At 47.8% G+C, this 20,828-nt stretch overlaps 1 protein-coding gene across 1 annotated transcript; it reads right to left on the reverse strand.

Annotated features, from left to right (window-relative positions):
- Positions 1–680: 680 nt before the first annotated feature.
- Positions 681–19,776, reverse strand: cdhr5-rs (cadherin-related family member 5, related sequence). Its single transcript, XM_059325961.1, has 14 exons — positions 19,710–19,776; positions 19,120–19,328; positions 18,833–18,889; positions 18,660–18,752; positions 9,110–9,193; positions 7,019–7,129; positions 6,413–6,580; positions 6,122–6,212; positions 5,926–6,029; positions 5,640–5,840; positions 5,436–5,558; positions 4,320–4,398; positions 2,508–2,689; positions 681–1,897 (listed from the first exon to the last, which is right to left on the reverse strand). Exons 1-14 carry the CDS (start codon positions 19,774–19,776, stop codon positions 1,622–1,624), a joined length of 1,845 nt encoding a protein of 614 aa, XP_059181944.1. The 3' UTR covers positions 681–1,621.
- Positions 19,777–20,828: the final 1,052 nt, after the last annotated feature.

Genomic DNA, 20,828 nt, shown 5'->3' on the forward strand with positions numbered 1-20,828 from the left:
TCGTCAACATTACCCATTTCTGGCTAAATGTCCAGTTGATATGCTGAATGAATGTAGGGGAATATAGAAGCAGCATGCAAATTAAGCACTGATGCATTTCGAATAGTTGGTTTAGACCTGAGTTGGTCCAGGTTCACGTTCTCACCAGAGGGACCACCAGAGGTTGGTGTTTGGTGCGGAACCAAGCGGACCGAGAGAGACCACCTCTTTTTGGAGGTCTCGGTCCGCTTGATTTAGTGCGCACCCGAGTGCGATTGATGCTTTCACACCGACGAAAACGAACCGAACTAAGAGCTTTTGGTCCGAATGGACTGTTTAGTGCGCACCAACTGCTGTTGGTGTGAAAGCACCTTAAGTCATAAAACCAGAGAGATGAAATAGATTTCATATCAACCAAAAAGGTTTACGGATGAAACAAGTTGACAAAGACGAAAACGAAGGACATTTTACTATAATTTTAGTCAGTTTAGTTAGTTTGTAACCACAAAATACAGTTTCAGTTGGTTATCGTTTTTTTTTTTTAAATCTCGTTTTTATTTTTATTTCAGTTAACGAATGTTTCTTCAATTTGAGTTGTCATGATTTCGTTAGTGTTCGTGAACTATAATCACCTTGATCGATTATCTGGATCTATTCCCAGATAATATTCCTCTTCAATCCGCGTATCATTCGTTCTTTCCATTTTCAGTTGGCAATCAAACATCAAATACAGAAAAACTGACTCGTTATTTTGTTATTTGTTTTTTTATTGTAACACAAAAAACGAAAAGAAAAGCTTGTTTTTTTTCATATTTCAATATTAGGCTCAGATAATTTTAAAAAATACAAAAATGGCCAAAAAATATCTAAAAAAAAAAATCAAACTCTGTCAACATGTTGATCACAAAGGTCAAAGGTCACAGGTTCGAGTCTGAACACTTCAGCTGCTTTTTGTTGTTTATTAAGAAACTTAATATTTGACACAGATTGTTTACAAACTTCAGAGGTGATTTGAAACAACAACATCAGCAGGAGGCGCCGCTGCCGCACTTCCTGCTGACGCTCGCTGTTGATTGGATGATTGACAGGCTTTCATCATCGTCTCTTCTTCTGTGGTGCGTTTCAGCGTTTCTGTTCTTCACGTTAAAATCAGTTTGTTTCAGAAATAAAAACGAGTCAATAATCTATCAGGCACGTCAATGTTTACTAATAAACAGCGGATCAATATGGATCGATAACAATAATCAATCAATAGATCATGGAGCTTAGTGGTCTCTGATTGGTCCGTCTTCTCCTCTTTCGTCTCCTCTGATTGGTCCGTCTTCTCCTCTTACGTCTCTGATTGGTCCGTCTTCTCCTCTTACGTCTCTGATTGGTCCGTCTTCTCCTCTTACGTCTCCTCTGATTGGTCCGTCTTCTCCTCTTACGTCTCCTCTGATTGGTCCGTCTTTTCCTCTTACGTCTCTGATTGGTCCGTCTTCTCCTCTTACGTCTCCTCTGATTGGTCCGTCTTCTCCTCTTACGTCTCCTCTGATTGGTCCGTCTTCTCCTCTTACGTCTCTGATTGGTCCGTCTTCTCCTCTTACGTCTCTGATTGGTCCGTCTTCTCCTCTTACGTCTCTGATTGGTCCGTCTTCTCCTCTTACGTCTCTGATTGGTCCGTCTTCTTGTCGTCGTCGGTCTGAAGTCTCTCTGTGTTTGCTGCGGTGACGTCATCAGTGACGTCATCAGTGACGTCATCGCGGGGCGAGGCGGGGACCGGGGACAGGTGGAGGCGTCCTGCTGGCGCTCTGTTGGACGGAGGAAGCAGCGAGTGTTTCCTGGTGTAGACGCCGTGGCTGCCGAGTGGCGCCGACTCGTACTGACGAGTGAACGACGAGTCGTCCAGAGAGAAGGCGGGACGCCCGCCGCCGCTCACCTGCCGGAGACACGCACAGGTAGACGTTTTTTTACTTACATTTAAAGTCGTTTTACAAACAAACACTCAAAGAGTTAAAGTCAGTTTATGCGTTGCTGTCTGTGTCCAATATTCTGTCTCTGTCTGTCTGTGTCCAATATTCTGTCTCTGTCTGTCTGTGTCCAATATTCTGTCTGTCTCTCTCTGTCTGTGTCCAATATTCTGTCTGTCTCTCTCTGTCTGTGTCCAATATTCTGTCTGTCTCTCTCTGTCTGTGTCTAATATTCTGTCTGTCTCTCTCTGTCTGTGTCCAATATTCTGTCTCTGTCTGTCTGTGTCCAATATTCTGTCTCTCTTTGTCTGTGTCCAATATTCTGTCTGTCTCTCTCTGTCTGTGTCCAATATTCTTTCTGTCTCTGTCTGTCTGTGTCCAATATTCTGTCTCCAATATTCTTTCTGTCTCTCTCTGTCTGTGTCCAATATTCTGTCTGTCTCTCTCTGTCTGTGTCCAATAGTCTGTCTGTCTCTTTCTGTCCCCAGCTGTCTCTTCATTCTGTGAATATACATTTTTTTAAAAACATATGAAAATAAATATGATGCGTTCAAGTGAGAGGAGAAGCCGGGATATTACCACGTTGGGACGTTTTCTGTGTTCGTCCGTGTTTCCCTGCAGTCGTCGTCTCTTCAGATTTCTCAGCAGCAGAAAGACGACGGCCGACACGAACAACAACACGATCATCGCTGCGATTCCTCCAGCCAGCCGGGCGTCCACATCTCCGAACAACTGCTGCTCAGTGAACGCACCACGAGGGACTGCAGACAGAAGAGTTAATGTCAGTGAACGCACCACGAGGGACGACAGACAGAGTTAATGTCAGTGAACGCACCATGAGGGACGACAGACAGAAGAGTTAATGTCAGTGAACGCACCATGAGGGACGACAGACAGAAGAGTTAATGTCAGTGAACGCACCATGAGGGACGACAGACAGAGTTAATGTCAGTGAACGCACCATGAGGGACGACAGACAGAAGAGTTAATGTCAGTGAACGCACCACGAGGGACGACAGACAGAAGAGTTAATGTCAGTGAACGCACCACGAGGGACGGCAGACAGAAGAGTTAATGTCAGTGAACGCACCACGAGGGACGACAAACAGAAGAGTTAATGTCAGTGAACGCACCACGAGGGACGACAGACAGAGTTAATGTCAGTGAACGCACCACGAGGGACGACAGACAGAGTTAATGTCAGTGAACGCACCACGAGGGACGACAGACAGAGTTAATGTCAGTGAACGCACCACGAGGGACGACAGACAGAAGAGTTAATGTCAGTGAACGCACCACGAGGGACGACAGACAGAAGAGTTAATGTCAGTGAACGCACCACGAGGGACGACAGACAGTTAATGTCAGTGAACGCACCACGAGGGACGACAAACAGAAGAGTTAATGTCAGTGAACGCACCACGAGGGACGACAGACAGAAGAGTTAATGTCAGTGAACGCACCACGAGGGACGGCAGACAGAGTTAATGCCAGTGAACGCACCACGAGGGACGACAGACAGAAGAGTTAATGTCAGTGAACACACCACGAGGGACGACAGACAGAGTTAATGTCAGTGAACGCACCATGAGAGACGACAGACAACACTGAGTTAATGTCAGTGAACGCACCACGAGGGACGACAGACAGAGTTAATGTCAGTGAACACACCATGAGGGACGACAGACAACACTGAGTTAATGTCAGTGAACGCACCATGAGAGACGACAGACAACACTGAGTTAATGTCAGTGAACGCACCACGAGGGACGACAGACAGAGTTAATGTCAGTGAACGCACCACGAGGGACGACAGACAGAGTTAATGTCAGTGAACGCACCACGAGGGACGACAGACAGAAGAGTTAATGTCAGTGAACGCACCATGAGGGATGACAGACAACACTGAGTTAATGTCAGTGAACGCACCACGAGGGACGACAGACAGAAGATTTAATGTCAGTGAACGCACCACGAGGGACGACAGACAGAAGAGTTAATGTCAGTGAACACACCATGAGGGACGACAGACAGAAGAGTTAATGTCAGTGAACGCACCACGAGGGACGACAGACAGAAGAGTTAATGTCAGTGAACGCACCACGAGGGACGACAGACAGAAGACTTAATGTCAGTGTCTCTATGTTCTAATATGTAGAATAAATTTCTTTCGAGCATTTTTTTGCATTTAAAATTTCACCATTTTTGACAAAAAACAACATGACTTCTTTGTTTTTGTCCAATTTTTCAACATCCTATAATATGTTGTTTTTCTGTCATTTATGGACTAACTACGTCTATCTGTCTGTCTGTCTGTCTGTCTGTCTACCCACCTGTCTGTCTGTCTGTCTGTCTGTCTGTCTGTCTGTCTGTCTGTCCTCTCTGACCCACCTGTCTGTCCTCTCTGCAGGACTTCGATGTCCACTGTGGCTGAAGCTTCTTCTCCTGATTCTTCGTCTCTGGCGATAACCTGCAGAGTAAACACATGACATTTATTTTGAAAAACCAGCCCAGTACATCCTGTCAGGTGGAGGAACACTAGAAGAAGATCTAGAAGACAGTAAAGGAGAAACAAACAGCATGATAAATTCTAAGAGGAAAGATGTTTTCTAAAACAGATCATCTATCAGGCAGAAATAATGATCCTAGATGGATCCAAGAAACTGCTACTGAAAACTGGTCCGAGTCGTTAGAGAAGCTACGGAAACTGGTCCGAGTCGTTAGAGAAGCTACGGAAACTGGTCCGAGTCGTTAGAGAAGGAACGGAAACTGGTCCGAGTCGTTAGAGAAGCTACGGAAACTGGTCCGAGTCGTTAGAGAAGCTACGGAAACTGGTCCGAGTCGTTAGAGAAGGAACGGAAACTGGTCCGAGTCGTTAGAGAAGGAACGGAAACTGGTCCGAGTCGTTAGAGAAGGAACGGAAACTGGTCCGAGTCGTTAGAGAAGCTACGGAAACTGGTCCGAGTCGTTAGAGAAGCTACGGAAAATGGTCCGAGTCGTTAGAGAAGGAACGGAAACTGGTCCGAGTCGTTAGAGAAGCTACGGAAACTGGTCCGAGTCGTTAGAGAAGCTACGGAAACTGGTCCGAGTCGTTAGAGAAGGAACGGAACTGGTCCGAGTCGTTAGAGAAGGAACGGAAACTGGTCCGAGTCGTTAGAGAAGCTACGGAAACTGGTCCGAGTCGTTAGAGAAGGAACGGAAACTGGTCCGAGTCGTTAGAGAAGCTACGGAAACTGGTCCGAGTCGTTAGAGAAGCTACGGAAACTGGTCCGAGTCGTTAGAGAAGGAACGGAAACTGGTCCGAGTCGTTAGAGAAGGAACGGAAACTGGTCCGAGTCGTTAGAGAAGCTACGGAAACTGGTCCGAGTCGTTAGAGAAGGAACGGAAACTGGACCAGCGGACAGAAAACCAGCAGAGACAGACCAGAACCTTCACTGTCAAACGAACATGTTGGAGAAAGAAAAACATGTCGAGGGATCAAACGTTGATGAAGTCAGTAATACTCACCTGTACGATGTGCCTGTCGAAGGCGTGCAGGTGGTCTGTCCTGGCGATCAGGACACCCCCCTGGGTGACTTGGTACAGTCCGGTCCGGGGCTGGATGGAATAGTGGATTTTGGGGTTCTGGCCCTGTGATTGGACGGCAGTGATGATGAGTCAGCAGGTACAGGTGAGTGACAGGTACAGAGGCAGGTGTTCAGGTGTTCTTACGTCGGGGAAGTCGCGGTCGGACGCCTGCAGCTGCAGCACCTGGTTGCCGTAGGTGACGACGATGGAGGCGGGGCTTGGGCTCTGGATGATGAAGCCTCTGAAGGTGGTTCTGTTGAAGACGGGCGGGAACACGTTCTGGCTGAGGACGCGGACCAGAACGGACGCCACGGCGTACTTCAGACGGTCGTCCACCTGACACACCTGGAGACACGACAGGTATGTTGTTTACTCTGCTGTTGTTTGTTTGTTTCACCTGAAGAGACTGTAAACAGGAAGCAGCTGTTACCATGACGCTGAGGCTGAAGTTCGCCTCCAGACGGTCGTCAAGGGAACCGACCAGCCGGATCTCACCTGTCCACCTGTCCATCAGGAACTGGCCCCGCCCCCCACCTGTCGTATGTTTCAGCGTTTCTTCTGTTAATAATAAACATATTAACGGACAGTTAATAATAAATATAAATAATGTGTTGATGTGTTGTGACCTGACAGGATGCTGAACTCGAGACGAGTGTTGATGCCTCGGTCTCCATCCTCCGCTCTGATTGGTCCAGGAGAAAACTCCAGAACTGCATCCTGAGACAGACAAACAAACAAACAAACATGTAAAGTAAAATAAAAGGAAAAGAAACTATCAGGTGTTTAGCTGCTGTGTGTGTGTGTGTGTGTGTGTGTGTGTGTTACCTGTGTGTGTGTGTGTGTGTGTGTGTGTGTGTGTGTGTGTGTGTGTGTGTGTGTGTGTTACCTGTGTGTGTGTATGTGTGTGTGTGTGTTACCTGTGCGTGTGTGTGTGTGATGTTGGTGGTGTAGGTGGGGCTCCTGCAGACAGGAACACCTGGGCTGACAGGTGAGCAGGGCAGGAAGTGAGGGTACTGGTCGTCTCCGTCCTCGATGTTGACGCTCAGAACGGTCGACGTGTTGAACTTCTCCGCAGTGTTCGCTTCCTGTTTCATCATCACAAAACAAAACAAAACAAAACAGAACATTGTCTTTATATATATATATACATATATATATATATATATATATATATATATATATATTTTTTTTTTTTTTTTTTTTTTTTTTCAAGGCTTGATTGACAGTGGAGAGGCAGTGAAAGGGGAGACAGAGTTGTTTTGGTCATTTGGGGTTTTTTTTAGTCATTTTGTGTCTTTTTTGGGTCTTTATGTGTCTTTCTTTAGTTATTTTGTGTCTTTTTGGGGTCTTTATGTGTCTTTCTTTAGTTATTTTGTGTCCCCCACCAGCTCCCCACCGACATCTGGTCTGAGGCTAGAACCTTCAGGTTGAATCACTGGTTGTACGTCTCTTTGGACAAAAGCGTCAGATAAAGACATGAAATGTAACGTGATGTCATTTCCTTACAGGAAGTGAGGCGTTACCTGGGCCCAGATGATCACCTGCAGCTGAGTTCTGCTCTCGTAGTCCAGAGGTTTGTTCAGGACCACCTGACCACTGTTGGGGAGGTCGATCCTGAAGAAACCTGCGTCCTCCTGCAGGAGACAGAGACAGGAGACAGAGACAGGAGACAGAGACAGGAGACAAGAGACAAGAGACAGGAGACAGAGACAGGAGACAGAGACAGGAAACAGACAGGAGACAGAGACGGGAGACAAGAGACAGAGACAAGAGACAGGAGACAGGAGAGACAAGAGACAGGAGACAAGAGACAGAGACAGGAGACAGAGACAGGAGACAGAGACGGGAGACAGAGACGGGAGACAAGAGACAAGAGACAGGAGACAGAGACAGGAGACAGAGACGGGAGACAAGAGACAAGAGACAGGAGACAGAGACGGGAGACAAGAGACAAGAGACAGAGACAAGAGACAGGAGACAGGAGAGACAAGAGACAGGAGACAAGAGACAGAGACAGGAGACAGAGACAGGAGACAGAGACGGGAGACAGAGACAGACAGGAGACAGAGACAGGAGACAAGAGACAGAGACAGGAGACAGAGACAGGAGACAGGAGAGACAAGAGACAGACAGGAGACAGAGACAGACAGGAGACAGAGACAGGAGACAGAGACAGGAGAGACAAGAGACAGACAGGAGACGGAGACAGGAGACAGAGACAGGAGACAGAGACAGGAGACAAGAGACAGACAGAGACAAGAGACAGACAGAGACATGAGACAGGAGACAGAGACGGGAGACAGAGACAGGAGACAAGAGACAGAGACAGGAGACAGACAGGAGAGACAAGAGACAGACAGGAGACAGAGACAAGCGACAGAGACAGGAGACAGAGACAGGAGACAAGAGACAGACAGAGACAAGAGACAGACAGAGACAAGAGACACGAGACAGAGACACGAGACAAGAGACAGACAGGAGAGACAGGAGACAGACAAGAGACAAGAGACAGAGACAGGAGACAAGAGACAGGAGACAGACAGGAGAGACAGGAGACAAGAGACAGGAGACAGACAGGAGACAAGAGACAGGAGACAGACAGGAGAGACAGGAGACAAGAGACAGGAGACAGACAGGAGACAAGAGACAAGAGACAGACAGGAGACAAGAGACAAGAGACAGACAGGAGACAGACACAGGAGACAAGAGACAGGAGACAGAGACAGGAGACAAGAGACAGGAGACAGAGACAGGAGACAGACAGAGACAGGAGACAGAGACAGGAGACAGACAGGAGACAGACAGGAGACAGAGACAGGAGACAGAGACATGAGACAGACAGAGACAGGAGACAGAGACAGGAGACAAGAGACAGAGACAGGAGACAGGAGACAGAGACAGGAGACAAGAGACAGACAGGAGACAGAGACAAGAGACAGACAGGAGACAGAGACAGGAGACAGACAGGAGACAGAGACAGGAGACAGACAGGAGACAGACAGGAGACAGAGACAGGAGACAAGAGACAGAGACAGAGACAGACAGGAGACAAGAGACAGACAGGAGACAGAGACAGAGACAGACAGGAGACAGGAGACAAGAGACAGGAGACAGAGATAGGAGACAAGAGACAGAGACAGACAGGAGACAGAGACAAGAGACAGACAGGAGACAGAGACAGAGACAGACAGGAGACAGAGACAGGAGACAAGAGACAGGAGACAGAGACAGGAGACAGAGAGGAGACAGACAGGAGACAGACAGGAGACAGACAGGAGACAAGAGACAGACAGGAGACAGAGACAGACAGGAGACAGAGACAGAGACAAGAGACAGACAGGAGACAGAGACAGAGACAAGAGACAGACAGGAGACAGAGACAGGAGACAGGAGACAGAGACAGAGACAAGAGACAGACAGGAGACAGAGACAGGAGACAGGAGACAGAGACAGACAGAGACAGAGACAGGAGAAAAGAGACAGACAGAGACAGGAGACAGGAGACAGAGACAGACAGAGACAGGAGAAAAGAGACAGACAGAGACAGGAGACAGGAGACATGAGTCACATAAAGACATCTTCAGGATGTGGACGGAGGTGTGTGCACGTCTTACCGACTGATCGATGATGTAAGTGATGATGTCACCGTCTGCGTCGGCGGCTCTCACTGTGAAAACCACCGAGTTCACCGCAGTCAGCTGGAAAAAAACAAACAGAATAGTTTATCAACATGTTTTATTAATTCTTATTAATTAATATTAATAACTTTATTAATTCTTATTAATAACTTTATTAATTCATTATATATATAATTTATGAAACACCCTGATGGTTTTACCTCATAAAGGTTTTACCTCACTGATGGTTTTACCTCGCTGATGGTTTTACCTCACTGATGGTTTTACCTCTCTGATGGTTTTACCTCATTGATGGTTTTACCTTATGATGGTTTTACCTCGTTGATGGTTTTACCTCACTGATGGTTTTACCTCACTGATGGTTTTACCTCTCTGATGGTTTTACCTCATTGATGGTTTTACCTTATGATGGTTTTACCTCGTTGATGGTTTTACCTCACTGATGGTTTTACCTCGCTGATGGTTTTACCTCACTGATGGTTTTACCTTATGATGGTTTTACCTCGTTGATGGTTTTACCTCATTGATGGTTTTACCTCACTGATGGTTTTACCTCACTGATGGTTTTACCTTATGATGGTTTTACCTTGTTGATGGTTTTACCTCACTGATGGTTTTACCTCACTGATGGTTTTACCTCACTGATGGTTTTACCTCGCTGATGGTTTTACCTCGCTGATGGTTTTACCTCACTGATGGTTTTACCTTATGATGGTTTTACCTCGCTGATGGTTTTACCTCGCTTGACACGGAGGGGAAACCCAGGAATAGGACTCGGATGCAGAGTAGTTGAGAAAAAACAAGGTCTTTATTGTGTCCAAGAAAAACCGAGCTACAGGTAACAAAAGGCGCCTCTAAAAACGAGGGAGTTACTAAGAAAAATACCAAAACTAAACTGAGGAGATCTCTAGGCAAAAAGGGGCAAAAGGCCAACAAAAAATCACTCTTAATGAGGGCTAAGGAAAAATAACAATTTCACAAGACTATGACTGTGGCAATACTGTGGTTCAGAGCTAGTGGTGCGGACAAAAGACATGACACACTGGCACAGGACAAAGGGGAGACACAGACTATAAGCACATGAGGGTAATGGGGAACAGGTGGACACAATCAGGGAATCAGGGAAGACAATCAGACTGGAGACACATGAGGAAGGGCAAGTGACCTGAAACGAGAGGAGAGTTACTTTTCAAAATAAAACAGGAATTGACAAGACAGAGACAGGACAAAAACGCAACTTGACAAAACACTCACCGCGGTGTGACAGTACCCCCCCCTCTAGGGCCGACACCTGACGGCCCAGGCTGTTCAGGGTGTTCTTTATAAAAGTCTCGAATGAGGTCAGGGTCCATGATGAACCTGGCTGGGACCCACTGTCGTTCCTCTGGGCCATACCCCTCCCAGTCCACAAGGAACTGCCTGCCCCGACCTCGATTGCGCACTGCCAGCAGCTTCTTTACGGCATAAACAGGCCCCCCTTCGACCATTCGGGGAGACGGGGGTGGCTTGGTTGCCGGCACCATGACGCTCTCCTTGACAGGCTTAATCTTGCTGACATGGAAGGTGGGATGTACTCTGAGGGACCGGGGCAGACGGAGGCGCACGGCTGCTGGATTGATGATTTTAGAGATGGGGAATGGACCAACAAAGCGTGGAGCCAGTTTGCGGGACTCCACCTGCAACGGCAGCTCCTTGGCAGCGAGCCACACCCGCTGGCCAGGTTGATAGGCAGGAGCCGGTCTCCTCCTGCGATCTGCTGCTCTCTTAACTCTGTCCCCTTGACGGATTAGTGTCTGGCGGGCTGCTGCCCAGATGCGGCGGCAGCGGCGGACTAGGGCATGGGCGGAGGGCACCGACACTTCAGGCTCAGACTCAGAAAAGACAGGGGGTTGGTAACCAAACACACAATTGAAGGGGGACATACCGGTGGCAGAGGTGGGAAGGGAATTGTGGGCGTACTCGACCCATGTCAGGTGTTGACTCCAAGACGCTGGATTCTGTGCCACCAGGCACCGGAGGCCGGTTTCCAGCTGCTGATTGAGGCGCTCCGTCTGGCCGTTAGCCTCTGGATGGTACCCCGAGGTGAGGCTAACAGTAGCTCCAATTAACTTGCAGAACTCCCTCCAGAACCGTGAGATAAATTGGGGCCCCCGATCTGACACAATGTCCTGAGGGAATCCGTGGATCCTAAACACATTGTTCATCATACACTCAGCTGTTTCTTTAGCAGACGGCAGTTTAGGCAAAGCTATGAAATGTGCCATCTTAGAGAATCTGTCCACTACGGTTAAGACCGTAGTGTTACCTCTGGAGATCGGGAGCCCCGTGACAAAATCCATGGAGATCTCCGCCCACGGCCGGGACGGGATGGGGAGAGGCTGCAGCAAGCCTGCGCGGGCTCTGGAGGAGTTCTTATTCCTGGCACAGACTGGACACGCCTCAACGTACTCCTGGACCTCCGGCTCCATGGACGGCCACCAGAACCGCTGTGCGATGGCGAACATGGTCCGACGTACACCCGGATGGCAGGTGAGCAGAGACGAGTGAGCCCAGTGAATCATCTGTGGGCGCAGATTAACAGGAACAAACAGACGATTTTCGGGGCACCCACTAGGTGGAGGGGTCTCACCATTCGCCTGCTTCACCTCGGCTTCTATGGGCCAGGTAACCGCTCCAACCACATGGTTAAGTGGAAGGATGGGGTCAGGTTCCGTGGCAACGGGCTCGGGGCTGAAAAGACGGGACAGGGCATCAGGCTTAGTGTTCTTTGACCCCGGTCTGTAAGATAGGGAAAATTGAAAACGGTTAAAGAACAATGACCAGCGGGCTTGTCGAGAATTCAACCGTTTGGCTTTTCTTATGTACTGCAGGTTCTTATGGTCTGTCCAAACCAGGAACGGGTGTTGTGCCCCCTCTAGCCAGTGCCGCCACTCCTCCAGCGCCACCTTCACTGCCAGCAGCTCCCGATTTCCCACATCGTAGTTTCGCTCCGCTGCCGTCAGGCGTCGTGACAGGAAGGCACAGGGGTGGAGCTTGTTGTCCGACTCGGCTCGTTGGGACAGAACACCCCCGATCCCCTCATTGGAAGCATCAACTTCCACCACGAACTGGCGAGAGGGGTCGGGGAGTGTGAGGATGGGTGCTGTGGTGAACCGCCGCTTAAGCTCTCGGAAGGCTGCGTCCGCGTCGGCGGACCAGCGGAACGGCACCTGTGGAGAAGTGAGAGCATGGAGAGGAGCCGCTGTCGCGCTGAAGCCTCTGATAAACCGCCTGTAAAAGTTGGCAAATCCTAAGAATTGCTGCACTTTCTTGCGGCTATCTGGTGTGGGCCACTCAGCCACAGCGCTAACTTTTGCCGGGTCCATCTGAACCCTTCCAGGAGCTATGATAAAGCCCAGGAAGGAGATGGTATCGGCGTGAAATTCGCTCTTTTCGGCCTTTACAAACAACTTATTCTCAAGGAGACGTTGCAGAACAAGATTGACGTGTCTCTTGTGAGTCTCCACGTCGGGAGAGTAAATCAGGATGTCATCTAAGTAGACATATACAAAGTGATCTAGAAAATCTCTCAACACCTCATTTATCATGGACTGAAATACTGCTGGAGCGTTTGTGAGGCCGAACGGCATGACTAAATACTCATAGTGTCCTGAAGGTGTGTTGAAACCAGTCTTCCACTCATCCCCTTCCCGAATGCGAACGAGGTGATATGCATTACGCAGGTCTAATTTGGTGAAGATCTGCGCCTGTTGAAGTTGGTCGAATACTGAAGTCATGAGGGGAAGGGGATATCTATTCTTTACTGTGATCTCGTTGAGGGGGCTATAGTCAATGCAGGGGCGGAGGGTCCCATCCTTTTTCTTTACAAAAAAGAACCCAGCCCCGGCTGGAGACGAGGATGGTCGAATCAGGCCTGCTTTCAATGAGGTCTCAATGTAGTCTTTCATGGCCTGCCTTTCAGGCCCAGAAACCGAATAAAGCCGGCCCTTGGGAATGGTGGAGCCCGGCAGGAGCTCGATGGGGCAGTCATAGGGGCGATGTGGCGGAAGAGCTGTGGCCTTATTTTTACAAAAAACCTCCGCGAGGTGGTGATAACAGCTTGGTACTGTGGTCAGGTCGATGGTCTCTGGGTCTATGGCAGAGTTAACAGAAACATTGTTCAGAGTGAGAATTTCATTCTGGGGCCGGCAACAGATTTTACAACCCTCCCCCCACCCAATAATGTCCCCGGTCTGCCAATCAATGCGCGGGTTATGGCGCACCAGCCACGGGAGCCCGAGGATGAGAGAGTGCTGAGGTGAGTTAATCAGGTAAAGTCTAATGTGCTCCTCATGATCAGCGATGTGAATGTGTACTGGTTCAGAAATATGTGTAATGTCAAATAGTGCGCGCCCGTTGAGCGCGCTCGCCTTAATAGGCTTACTCAGCGGCTCTACCTGGAGCCCCAGTCTCTGAGCAAACCCCCAGTCAATCAAGCTCCCATCCGCCCCCGAGTCAATCAAAACACCCTGCTCAATGTCCTTGCCAAGGTGCGTAATCGTTACGGTTGTTAACTTTCGTGGGATGGGGGTGACGGCTGTGAAATGACTCACCACCAAGGTCGCTTTCACGGGGCAGGCGGCGATGAGGTGGCCCTGTGTGCCACAGTAAAAGCACCTGCCTTCCTGGGATCGCCGCTGCCGCTCCTCCCGAGAAAGCCGGGACCTTCCCAGCTGCATAGGTTCCCCCTCCAGCTCAGCAGAAGGGCGAGGAAGTGGCTCGGGAGGAGATCGACGTGGCGCCGTGCGCCAAGGAGCCGCGGAGGGATCTGGCATAGCGGCTGGCACCAACCTGGACCCGCGCCGCTGCTTCCTCTCCTGCAGCCGGTTATCCGTGCGGACGGCGAGAGCGATGAGGGAGTCGAGGTCCGGAGGAAGGTCCAGCGGAACCAGAAGATCCTGGATAGGATCTGCGAGCCCTTTCAAAAAAACGTCATACAAGGCAGCGGCGTTCCACCCGCTCTCCGTAGCCAGGGTGCGGAAGCGGATGGCATAATCACAAACTGAATCAGCTCCCTGCTTCAGCCTGCAGAGTTCCCGAGCCCTCTCTCGATCTGTCGCCACCGGGTCAAAGACGAGTCTGAGAGCTTCGGTGAATCTCTTATGTGACGTACACACCTCGGAGTCTCTGGCCCACTCCGCGGTGGCCCACGCCCGGGCCCTCCCCGTGAGATGAGACATCATGAAGGCAACTCTGGATCTCTCCGTGGGAAAATCATGGGGTGAGTGTTCATAATGCATTTCGCATTCTGTGATGAAGGACCTACTTAGTCCGAGGTCCCCCGAGTATCGCTCCGGAGGAGCCAGCCTGGTGCATGCGCCAAAGCGCGTAGATGAGGGAGAGGGCTCCGGAGACGCTGCGGGCGGTTCAGGCGCTGCTGTCGGGTTCTTGGCGAGGATGAGGAGAAGCTGCTCCACCTGGGAGCCGAGGAGACCCACCTTGGACATCACGGTGGCCTTAAACTCCTCTTGGCTGAACGCGAGTCCTCTGAGTCCTTGGCCAAGGCTGGCCACCTGCTCCTCCTGCTGCGTGAGTTTGGACGCCTGGGAGCGCAGCGCCGCGCTCAGCTGGTCCTGCTCTGCCGAGTCCATGCTGGCCAGTGTGTACTGACACGGAGGGGAAACCCAGGAATAGGACTCGGATGCAGAGTAGTTGAGAAAAAACAAGGTCTTTATTGTGTCCAAGAAAAACGGAGCTACAGGTAACAAAAGGCGCCTCTAAAAACGAGGGAGTTACTAAGAAAAATACCAAAACTAAACTGAGGAGATCTCTAGGCAAAAAGGGGCAAAAGGCCAACAAAAAATCACTCTTAATGAGGGCTAAGGAAAAATAACAATTTCACAAGACTATGACTGTGGCAATACTGTGGTTCAGAGCTAGTGGTGCGGACAAAAGACATGACACACTGGCACAGGACAAAGGGGAGACACAGACTATAAGCACATGAGGGTAATGGGGAACAGGTGGACACAATCAGGGAATCAGGGAAGACAATCAGACTGGAGACACATGAGGAAGGGCAAGTGACCTGAAACGAGAGGAGAGTTACTTTTCAAAATAAAACAGGAATTGACAAGACAGAGACAGGACAAAAACGCAACTTGACAAAACACTCACCGCGGTGTGACATCGCTGATGGTTTTACCTCGCTGATGGTTTTACCTCACTGATACCTCTCAGCATTCACTCCACTGTCTCCTCCTCAAGTGCTCAGCCTTGTAACCTCTGCCCGTCCTACCACTTGTCAGCTGGATCCTATTCCCTCCCACCTGTTTCAGTCTATTGCTCCTGATCTCCTCCCGTTCCTCTCCCATCTTATCAACACTTCCTTGACTACTGGCTGCTTTCCTAACTCTCTGAAGGAAGCGAGGGTGAATCCTCTCCTAAAGAGATCCACCCTCGACCCATCCTTAGTGGACAATTACAGACCCGTCTCTCTCCTGCCGTTCCTCTCCAAAACTCTGGAACGGGCTATCTTCAACCAACTATCCTGCTATCTGCATGGGCACAACCTCCTTGACCCTCACCAGTCTGGTTTCAAGAAGGGCCACTCAACAGAGACTGCCCTTCTCGCTGTGACTGAACAGCTTCACAAGGCGAAGGCGGCCTCTCTCTCATCTGTTGTGGTTCTACTGGACCTTTCTGCAGCTTTTGACACTGTGGATCACCAGATCCTCATCTCCACCCTTCATCACCTGGGAGTATCTGGCTCCGCCCTCTCTCTGCTCAAATCCTATCTCAAGGACCGCACCTTCCGTGTAACTTGGAGGGGTTCTGTTTCAGAACCCTGTCTACTCACCACCGGGGTCCCTCAAGGCTCGGTCCTTGGTCCGCTCCTCTTCTCGATTTACACCAACTCCCTTGGCTCCCTCATCCACTCGCATGGCTTCTCCTATCATAGCTATGCCGACGACACCCAGCTAATCTTCTCATTTCCCCAGTCTGAAACACGTGCAGCAGCACGTATCTCTGCATGTCTGGCCGACATCTCCCAGTGGATGTCCTCGCACCACCTCAAACTGAACCTGGGAAAGACTGAGCTACTTTACCTCCCAGGGAAAGGCTCTCCCACCACTGACTTCCACATCACTGTCCAGGACACAGTGGTTGCCTCCACAGAAACAGCCAAAAACCTTGGCGTAACTCTTGACAACCAACTGTCCCTCTCAACAAACATCACCGCCACCACCAGATCTTGCAGTTTCTTGCTGCATAACATCAGGAGAATCCGCCCGTTTCTCACCCAGAAGGCAGCTCAGGTCCTGGTCCAGGCACTGGTCATCTCACGCCTGGACTACTGCAACTCCCTCATGGCAGGTCTGCCTGCCAAAGCCATCCGACCTCTACAACTCATCCAGAATGCAGCTGCTCGATTGGTCTTCAATCTTCCCAAATTTTCACACACAACACCTCTCCTCCGCTCCCTGCACTGGCTACCAGTGGCTGCGCGGATACGCTTCAAGACTCTAGCTCTGGCGTACTCTGCTGCTAACGGTTCAGGTCCTACTTACATCCAGGACCTTGTCAAACTCTACACCCCTGCCCGTCCTCTCCGCTCTGCATCAGCCAAACAGCTGGCGACTCCCACCTTGCGTGGGTCAACTCGCCTCAAAACCTCTTCCAGACTTTTCTCTGTCTTGGCTCCCAAATGGTGGAACGAGCTCCCCACCGACATCAGGACCTCAGACAGCCTGTACATCTTCCGCCGCAGGCTGAAGACCTATCTCTTCCAACAATACCTCGGTTAAGTCATGGTCACCTAACAGATATATATATATTAAAAAAAAAAAAAAAAAAAAAAAAAAAATTTTCTTCTTCTTTTCTCTTCTTTTCTTCTTTAACATATAGCACTCCTTAGCAATGACAGTTAGCTCTTAAAGTTATGTACTTACTCGATTCCTATGGTCTATGTCTAGTACCATCAGGTTGAATGCACTTATTGTAAGTCGCTTTGGACAAAAGCGTCTGCTAAATGACATGTAATGTAATGTAATGATGGTTTTACCTCGCTGATGGTTTTACCTCACTGATGGTTTTACCTTATGATGGTTTTACCTCACTGATTGTTTTACCTCGCTGATGGTTTTACCTTATGATGGTTTTACCTCGCTGATCGTTTTACCTTATGATGGTTTTACCTCACTGATGGTTTTACCTCGCTGATGGTTTTACCTCGCTGATTGTTTTACCTTATGATGGTTTTACCTCACTGATGGTTTTACCTCACTGATGGTTTTACCTTATGATGGTTTTACCTCACTGATGGTTTTACCTCGCTGATGGTTTTACCTCGCTGATGGTTTTACCTTATGATGGTTTTACCTTATGATGGTTTTACCTCACTGATGGTTTTACCTCGCTGATGGTTTTACCTCGCTGATGGTTTTACCTCACTGATGGTTTTACCTTATGATGGTTTTACCTCACTGATGGTTTTACCTCGCTGATGGTTTTACCTCGCTGATGGTTTTACCTTATGATGGTTTTACCTTATGATGGTTTTACCTCACTGATGGTTTTACCTCGCTGATGGTTTTACCTCGCTGATGGTTTTACCTCACTGATGGTTTTACCTTATGATGGTTTTACCTCGCTGATGGTTTTACCTCGCTGATGGTTTTACCTCGCTGATGGTTTTACCTCGCTGATGGTTTTACCTTATGATGGTTTTACCTCGCTGATGGTTTTACCTCGCTGATGGTTTTACCTTATGATGGTTTTACCTTATGATGGTTTTACCTTATGATGGTTTTACCTCGCTGATCGTTTTACCTTATGATGGTTTTACCTCACTGATGGTTTTACCTCGCTGATGGTTTTACCTTATGATGGTTTTACCTCGCTGATCGTTTTACCTTATGATGGTTTTACCTCACTGATGGTTTTACCTCGCTGATGGTTTTACCTCGCTGATGATTTTACCTCGCTGATGGTTTTACCTCGCTGATTGTTTTACCTTATGATGGTTTTACCTCACTGATGGTTTTACCTCACTGATGGTTTTACCTTATGATGGTTTTACCTCACTGATGGTTTTACCTCGCTGATGGTTTCACCTCGCTGATGGTTTTACCTTATGATGGTTTTACCTCGCTGATCGTTTTACCTTATGATGGTTTTACCTCACTGATGGTTTTACCTCGCTGATGGTTTTACCTTATGATGGTTTTACCTCGCTGATCGTTTTACCTTATGATGGTTTTACCTCACTGATGGTTTTACCTCGCTGATGGTTTTACTTTATGATGGTTTTACCTCACTGATGGTTTTACCTTATGATGGTTTTACCTCACTGATGGTTTTACCTCACTGATGGTTTTACCTTATGATGGTTTTACCTCACTGATGGTTTTACCTTATGATGGTTTTACCTCGCTGATGGTTTTACCTCACTGATGGTTTTACCTTATGATGGTTTTACCTTATGATGGTTTTACCTCACTGATGGTTTTACCTTATGATGGTTTTACCTCACTGATGGTTTTACCTCACTGATGGTGAATGGCTGAATCGTCTCCTTCAGGAAGTTTGGTCTGTTGTCATTTTCATTCACAATCTCCACCAGAATCCTGTACTGACTCTGAGGAAACACGTTAATACTTATTAAAATAAATAAAAACAAACAGATCTGCTTTAGTTACTGTTGGATAGGTTACTTACCTGTATGACATCATCCTCGTAACAGGTGAGCTCTGCTATAAGAACTGATCCCTGAACCTGAGACACAAACACATGCAGAAACAAACTACAGGTGAGCAAGTAAAGATCAGGTGAACAGGTATAGATCAGGTGAACAGGTAAAGATCAGACGAGCAGGTAAAGACCAGGTGAGCAGGTAAAGACCAGGTGAGCAGGTAAAGACCAGGTGAGCAGGTAAAGACCAGGTGAACAGGTAAAGACCAGGTGAGCAGGTAAAGACCAGGTGAGCAGGTAAAGACCAGGTGTACCTCACGGTCGAGGACTCTGGCGGCGGATGTGTTCAGTCTGATAGTGCGTCCCTCCAGGTAGAACCAGTCGGCGTTGTCCCCGGTGAGACACAGCCGGACGGCGTTGGCGCCCGGTTCAGCGGTGATGGTGATGTCAGAGATGAACTCACCTGTCGGACTGTTCTCTCTGACCGAAGCCAAGATGTCCGACCCTCCCAGACACAGGCCGGCTGAGGAGACAAGAGACAAGATGTCCAATGTTGGACAGTTTCAGTTAAAGATCGCTGTTTTAAACTGGTTAACGCTGTGAGAACACGGTTCCACTAACGTCTTCCTGGACTTTCTTTAGACATTCTGAGTGTGCTTGCCTCAGCACGGCTGCTATAAAAAGATATAAAACACGTAAAAATGTATGAAGAAAGTTTAAATTGACATTATCTATGAAGGATGCAGAGGGGCTCATATGCTGAACATTTAAGCATTTCTATGAAAGTGAACCTTTATTGATGGTATGTTGAAAATGATTTAGGGTCAACACGAGGGTTAAATTCCTTTAAACTGAATTTATATATAAATATGTCAACAACCAATCAGCAGCGACCAGTTCTCACCTGTGACCACGTGGTAGGATAACCTGAGAGCCAGCTGCCACAGCTGCAGCCTGCAGCGTCCCCACATCGTCCTGCACACACACACACACACACACACACACACACACACACACACACACACACACACACACACACACACAGTCACACTACAGATTTGATAAACAGTAATAATAATATAAACTAGAAACATTATTAGATTACTATATAAAACTATAACTCTGACAGCTCTAACACACCAATGTGAGGGAGAAGACACGTTTTACTACGTTTATATCTATTTATATTTATAATTAATAATATTTATAATTAATGAATAATCTATAATCATTTCTGTAGAGTGGTATCTGAGGCCCATCTCCCTCTGCACTCTAGTGATGATGTCATCCAATCGAAATGTAAGTAAAGTAATTTTCTCTTATAAATAATCATATCTCAAAACATGCATTGTTTTGTTTTAGAGACGGAAAAAATGAACTCATCGCCAGAAAACAAGCTGCGTTATCTAAAAAATTTTTTTTTTTTAATTGTTATCAAGAATTTGAGAAAACAGAAGCAGCACATCCTGATTATTTAAAATAAAAAGAAATAAAAACTTGCAACAAATGAACCTTTACCACTTTATCTCAAAATAACAAAATATTAATCCTTTGATCTTGAGAAAACAAATAATTTCTCTGAATAAATTGTCTAAAAAAACAATCCTGAAAATTCTGGAAAATCTATATGAATTAACTTATAAGACAAAACAAGACAAATCTCAAGATAGACATTAATAAAATCTATAAATCTACATATTTCTATTAATCAACAAATATTTTGTCCAGCGTTTCCTGCATTTCGTTTGATAAAAAGATTTGTTGACGATTAGAAAACCTGAAGTTTGTTTGTTTATGTGCATAGGGTTACATCGGGTCGTGTTTTTGCCGATTAATTTGAAAACCGTTTGTTGAAACCCTTAGAGAAGTCTCAGCACACTCGTCACGGCCGAGCCGGTCGATCTGAAACCTTTTTAGTGTTTGTGAGACCAAAAACAAACAAGGAGGAACAAACAAGAATATTAAGCCCAGCGGTAACTTATACACTATATACTGAAATATGAATCAGAGCAGATTCATGTTC

This window comes from Centropristis striata, chromosome 22, assembly GCF_030273125.1.
Source record: "Centropristis striata isolate RG_2023a ecotype Rhode Island chromosome 22, C.striata_1.0, whole genome shotgun sequence".
Lineage (NCBI taxonomy): Eukaryota > Metazoa > Chordata > Actinopteri > Perciformes > Serranidae > Centropristis > Centropristis striata.

Excerpts from the sequence above, each read along its gene's own strand:
- cdhr5-rs (XM_059325961.1), bottom strand. The coding sequence starts at position 19,776 with ATGTGGGGACGCTGCAGGCTGCAGCTGTGGCAGCTGGCTCTCAGGTTA. Across the intron at positions 9,194-18,659 it reads AGCCATTCACCATCAGTGAG|CTGACTGCGGTGAACTCGGT; the intron begins GTAAAACCATCA and ends GTTTTTTTCCAG. Across the intron at positions 6,213-6,412 it reads TCACACACACACACGCACAG|GATGCAGTTCTGGAGTTTTC; the intron begins GTAACACACACA and ends TGTCTGTCTCAG.